The sequence below is a fragment of the Toxorhynchites rutilus genome, chromosome 2, assembly GCF_029784135.1.
Source record: "Toxorhynchites rutilus septentrionalis strain SRP chromosome 2, ASM2978413v1, whole genome shotgun sequence".
NCBI classification, from domain to species: domain Eukaryota; kingdom Metazoa; phylum Arthropoda; class Insecta; order Diptera; family Culicidae; genus Toxorhynchites; species Toxorhynchites rutilus.
In genome coordinates this window covers 36,112,922-36,118,095 of record NC_073745.1, presented here as the reverse complement: position 1 = coordinate 36,118,095, position 5,174 = coordinate 36,112,922, and the positions used below count along the sequence as shown (strand labels likewise).

Below are 5,174 nucleotides of genomic sequence, written 5' to 3'. Positions count from 1 at the left end.
TGTAATTTTCAATTCCAAGGGGAACTGGCAGATTATTTTCCAGCAACGATTAGATATTTCCACATTTTCCTCGATACTGGAAGCCCACCAGTGGTTAATACTAACTCGATAACCACCTGTTAATAGCACTTGATTGAAAAATATTTGGTCACAGTGTTACATGGATAGAACACATTAAAATAAACTCTTTCACATGAATGTATTTTTAAATTCCCAGAGGAACTGGCAGATTATTTTCCAGCAATGATTAGATCTTTCCGGAACTTTCTCGATGCTGAATGGCATCCAAACGGAAAGAATTCTGCGCGTGTATGTGTCGATCCTTCGCCGTCCACTTCCTCCAGCACGTTAGGCAACGGTGTTGTCTTGTCGATGTCCTCACGAAAAATGAATGCGTCTCACCACCAGAATATCGCTTAAGTATGCTTTTTGTGTGTGATTGAATCGAGAGAAGGTGTTGTTTACGATGGCAATTTGGAAGGCAAACTAGAGGGGAATGAACTCTCTGAGCTCGAAACTTTCGGCGACTGAGCAGTAATCGATTGCGTACGCATACAATATTGGATACGGAAATATCCTACTGATGGGGAAGAATAATCTTCAGAAGCTTTCCTGCTAATTACACTTGGTTGAAAAATTACAAAATCAAATGAATTTGATCGCTGTGTTACATGGTTAGAAAACATTAAAATAAACTCTTTCAAATGAATGTATTTTTAAATTCCCAGAGGAACTGGCAGATTATTTTCCAGAAATGATTAGATCTTTCTGGAACTTTCTCGATGCTGAATGGCATCCAAACGGAAAGAATTCCGCGCGTATATGTGTGTGTAGCGATGTCTTCCCGGGGAACCGTTTGTGGCATCACTCTCCTCCTGATGGATTCCCTTCTGGCCTAAGGTGCACAAAAAGGCTCTTGGTGACACCGTTCATCCGCGCTTTCATGATAAACGAAGAGCTTCACCACAACAGTGACAACATGCTCCAATCGCTGTTCAATTAGAACTGAGTGGATTTCCAAGCGGCGCTCGCTTATATACCGATTGGTGATTTCAATAGCCTGTTTCGAGAACAATTTTAAGGCTATTGAAACAAGTTTTTGGATCAAAAAGTAACAAGTATATAACACGTAGACATTTTATCTTTCGAATGAAGTGTTTATCATACCATTTCGTTCAGTTGTTCGGGAGCTATTAACGCTCAAAATCTCGGTCTCCGGCGTAACGCTTTCGGTTTCGAAGGAAAAAACCAAGGCGCCTCTATATATACCAGGTGAAACAATCATATGAAATGCATTTTCAGCCATATTGGAATTGCTGTCGGTATTATTTATGGCGGGTTTACACTAGGGAGATCTATAGCTATAGATGGATTTATTCACCTGAAAATAGGTGTAAACGGGTGAGAATAAATATGATACACTTATTCGAGGTATATATAACTTGAATAAATTCAGCATATGTAAACGCTTGTGAATTTCTCACTGGTGAGAAATCACTAAAGTTGGATGCAGTTCTACTTCAGGTGAATAAATTCACCGAAAATATGAATATATTCATTATAGAAGTTCACGCTAGTGTAAACGATTGATGCGATTTCTATAAATCTCATATTTCTTCACATGAATATATCCCTAGTCTAACCCCACCCTTACAAACAGCATCAGAACGCTACAGGCGGCTCTCTACAAACTGCTGCGACGCTTATTCGAACGATGCCTACTATGTTCGGCTTTCGCGAATTTATGTGAAAAAGAAGGGATGTTTTGAAGAATTTCATCCTCATTTCCACTACTCTCGCATGTGAAAATGCAAAAATGGCGTATCCTAGCAATAACAAAACAAACAACCCCCGCTCCACAAACCGTAATCCCCTTCTTATTGAAGTGATGATGTTGCTTCACCTGTTATACATTGATATAAGCGCCTTGGAAAAAACAACCAAAAAAGGAACAAATCGTTCCATAACAAAGAATCAGCAAGCGGCCTATTTTCCTAGCGTTCCAGCATTTCCAAATCTGTCAAAGTGGATCCTTTAGGCATCTCAGACATGATCAAATTTCTGGTGAGTGCGAAATTTTCTTGTTTTTAGGAGTTTTTATACCATTTTAGCCGATGTAATTTGTGCCTTGCTTTCAAACGAAACAAGAAAAGAAACAAAGTAAATGCATTACATAAGTTGAATGCCAAAAAACCTATACCAAGAGTTGTATCCTCATGATTACGTATCTGATTTTATGTCAACAAATCTTGGGATTCTCATTTCGTAATCTTATCATTGATTTCAGCTCACCTTCGGTGCCGGGATTTATGTGGGCATATATGTCACACAAAATTTCGAGGTGAATATGAACGGAGCGCTAGAATAATCACATGTAAACATTTACTGTTATATCTTCCTAGGTTCCTCGAGTGGATGAGCCAACGAAACTATGGCAGAAAACCTCGGATACAATAAAGGACTTTTTAGATGATCACAAAAAGCCCTAAAGGACAACCTCATCAATAGCAAATTCGAAATACAAACTTTTTCTAATGAAGACAGGAGTTTTTCTTTTGTTTGTCCTATAAACAAACAGTTCAACCCCATTGTTTACCGTAAACTGTTCGTTTTTACTATTGTTATTTGTTACTTCGGGACATGAAATAAATTATTTTTTTTTAAAAAATGAGAGTACGGTCTCTGCTTATTTCGATTTTACAACAGCGACATACCACCACCGGAATATTCGAGCCGAGCTTGTGGTTCCACGAAAGCCAACCAATCCGAAGCGTGCGTCGGAAGAAGACCCATGCTGTGGCATTTGTACAGAGCCAATCCGATGTTCACTAAATTGCCCAAAAAGTACACAAACTTCTGTCCCGTTGCTTGAACCCCTTCGATCACTTTGAATGTAGCTCCGGTTGATAGCATTGCTTTAATTGGCCGGATGAACATCATCACCACCATCATGATGGGAAAAATACTGATTGAGTTTCCGGACATATACATAATCAGTAGATTCATTGGAAACTGTTTGATTGGGCCGAGGGCTATGTCCCAGGATTTCTTCAGTATCAGATGGCTTTGGTCATTGTCTCGGGCTACTTCACTGTGCAGCTGTCCGGCCGATGGGTTGAATCCTGGAGGGGAAGCTATTTCTGCACGGGATCTGTTCGAAAGTAAAGCAAAGGCTGAGTTGGTGAACATCGGATTATCAACAGAATGCTCACCTGTAGGCAAAATCTAGCTGCCATTTAAACTTTTTCGTCTGGCTTTTGGTTGTCATTATTTAAAGTATTACTTCGTGGTGTATTTCGCTGAACTTGTAAGCAAAACTAGAGATATTTTCAACAAATTTGGTAAATCATAGAACAATCTTCACTGCCTGCTTCTGACTTATGAAATAATATTGATTCGATGTGACAGAACTGCGTTACGAACAGGGTGACACTGAACGTTATCAGAGAGCGTGTTAGTTCTGCCTTATTGAACTGTTTGATTTCACACACACGCACGATTGCATATTACCAGCATTCTCGGACCTGAGCTCGTGCGATATAGACGTATCTGTACATTGTGTCCAACAATCGGTATTGACTTCAAACAATAGCCCTATGTGGCTATTGTTTTCGATAGTGATAGATTTTCTTTTGTTTTCAAACGGAATCTTCTTATCAAGGAAAAGCAAAAATGGCAAATAGCGTGCGAAAGAATACGGTGAAATTAATTTTTGGACTAGGAAACCGGACACCTTCGTACATGGAAGTACTGAAATTTTCCATGGAAAATCTGCAAATTTTGGCAGCGAGTATTCACAGCATCTACAAAGATGAAAATGGGGGCAAGTTTTACATCAAGTTCGCCGATGAAACTACGTTCACTAAGTTCATGGCCGAAAAGGAAGAATACTACGTTTTTCAGTATGAGGACAAAACTACGGTACACGTTACAATTGATCAGGCTTCGCGGATTGTCAGGTACGTGCGAGTATTCAATCTTCCACCGGAGATTGACGATTGTGAGATACAGTACGTACTGGGGCAATATGGAACAATTCGACAACATGTTCGAGAAAAGTTTCCCAATGAAATGAAAGTCAGTATCTACACGGGGATCAGAGGAGTCCATATGGAGGTGTCGAAGAAAATTCCAGCACACATTTACATTGGTCACTTTCGAGCCCGTATTTTCTACGACGGACTAAAGAATAAATGTTTTTTCTGCAAAGATGAAGGTCATGTCAAATCTAAATGTCCAAAACTGGTGGCCATTTCGAAAGACAGTGTAAAACCTGACGAAAATCAACCTACTGGTGTGTTACTGAGAAAATCGGATAAACCGATTGATTATTGAAAAGAATCGAAGCAGTACAATGGCTGAAAGCAGCACAGTGTCGTCAAGGTCAGGCTCACCACCACCATCTCAATCGTCCATGTTATCTATCGCGGCCACCTCGTCAACCTCCCGTATTCACCCCGTCGCACCAACGCAGATAGACGTAACCGATGCTAAGAACGATCACAATGCTAAAGTAATCAACACAACTTCCGAATGCCATCAACACAACAACCGAATGAACACATAGACGATAATATTGTCGAGACGGATCGGCAAACGTCCCTGAAGCGTGCAAAAGCAGAATCAGGCAGCGACGACGACCGTAGCGCATCAGATAATAAGCAGGATAGCAAAACATTGGCGACCGCTGGTCAACGGAAATGGGTCACCGTCGAGAAAAAACGTAACTGCAAGAAACAAAGAAGGCAAAGTAGATAAATTACATGTAAAAACTGAGGTGCAAAAATTCTCAATAGGATGATTTTTCTTCTTTGTGTATTTTCGAAGAGGTTGATGGAAATATATGTTGCATAAGATAAATTATTGTAACATAAGAATGATTAGTAGATTAAGTATTATTAGTCGCTAGCTTACTATTATAGAAGTTTATTCAGAGCAGAATTGTAGATATGTTTAAAAATATTTGCATTATATTGTAACGACTGTTTCCTATGAGAGACATGTGAGTGATGTAATATTAATATTACACAAATTGTAGAAAAACGAAATAAATAAATATGGAACGGAAAAAAAAAACTGTTAGGCTAGGTGCAAATTGAGACGCGTACAGCGCGTGTAGTTCGACGCGACAAAGCGCCTGTTTCTGTGTTTAACGAAAACAGATGGAACGGCGC

The 5,174-nt window shown here is 39.6% G+C and overlaps 2 protein-coding genes across 2 annotated transcripts; one reads left to right on the top strand and one right to left on the bottom strand.

Moving 5' to 3' along the window:
- Positions 1 to 1,912: 1,912 nt before the first annotated feature.
- Positions 1,913 to 2,673, top strand: LOC129768608 (uncharacterized). The gene is made up of 3 exons (XM_055770363.1): positions 1,913 to 2,064; positions 2,288 to 2,341; positions 2,403 to 2,673. Exons 1-3 carry the CDS (start codon positions 2,050 to 2,052, stop codon positions 2,487 to 2,489), a joined length of 156 nt encoding a protein of 51 aa, XP_055626338.1. The 5' UTR covers positions 1,913 to 2,049; the 3' UTR covers positions 2,490 to 2,673.
- LOC129768607 (ER membrane protein complex subunit 4) lies at positions 2,513 to 3,399 on the bottom strand. The gene is made up of 2 exons (XM_055770362.1): positions 3,213 to 3,399; positions 2,513 to 3,151 (listed from the first exon to the last, which is right to left on the bottom strand). The coding sequence occupies exons 1-2, from the start codon at positions 3,266 to 3,268 to the stop codon at positions 2,698 to 2,700; spliced, it is 510 nt and encodes a 169-aa protein (XP_055626337.1). The 5' UTR covers positions 3,269 to 3,399; the 3' UTR covers positions 2,513 to 2,697.
- Between the last annotated feature and the right edge of the window lie 1,775 nt (positions 3,400 to 5,174).

What these genes read in the sequence shown, in the direction of transcription:
- LOC129768607 (XM_055770362.1), bottom strand. Translation starts at nt 3,268, where the DNA reads ATGACAACCAAAAGCCAGACGAAAAAGTTTAAATGGCAGCTAGATTTT. An exon ending in CAGCTAGATTTTGCCTACAG is followed by an intron (nt 3,152 to 3,212) that starts GTGAGCATTCTG and finishes ACTTTCGAACAG; the next exon opens with ATCCCGTGCAGAAATAGCTT.
- LOC129768608 (XM_055770363.1), top strand. An exon ending in ATGTCACACAAAATTTCGAG is followed by an intron (nt 2,342 to 2,402) that starts GTGAATATGAAC and finishes ATATCTTCCTAG; the next exon opens with GTTCCTCGAGTGGATGAGCC.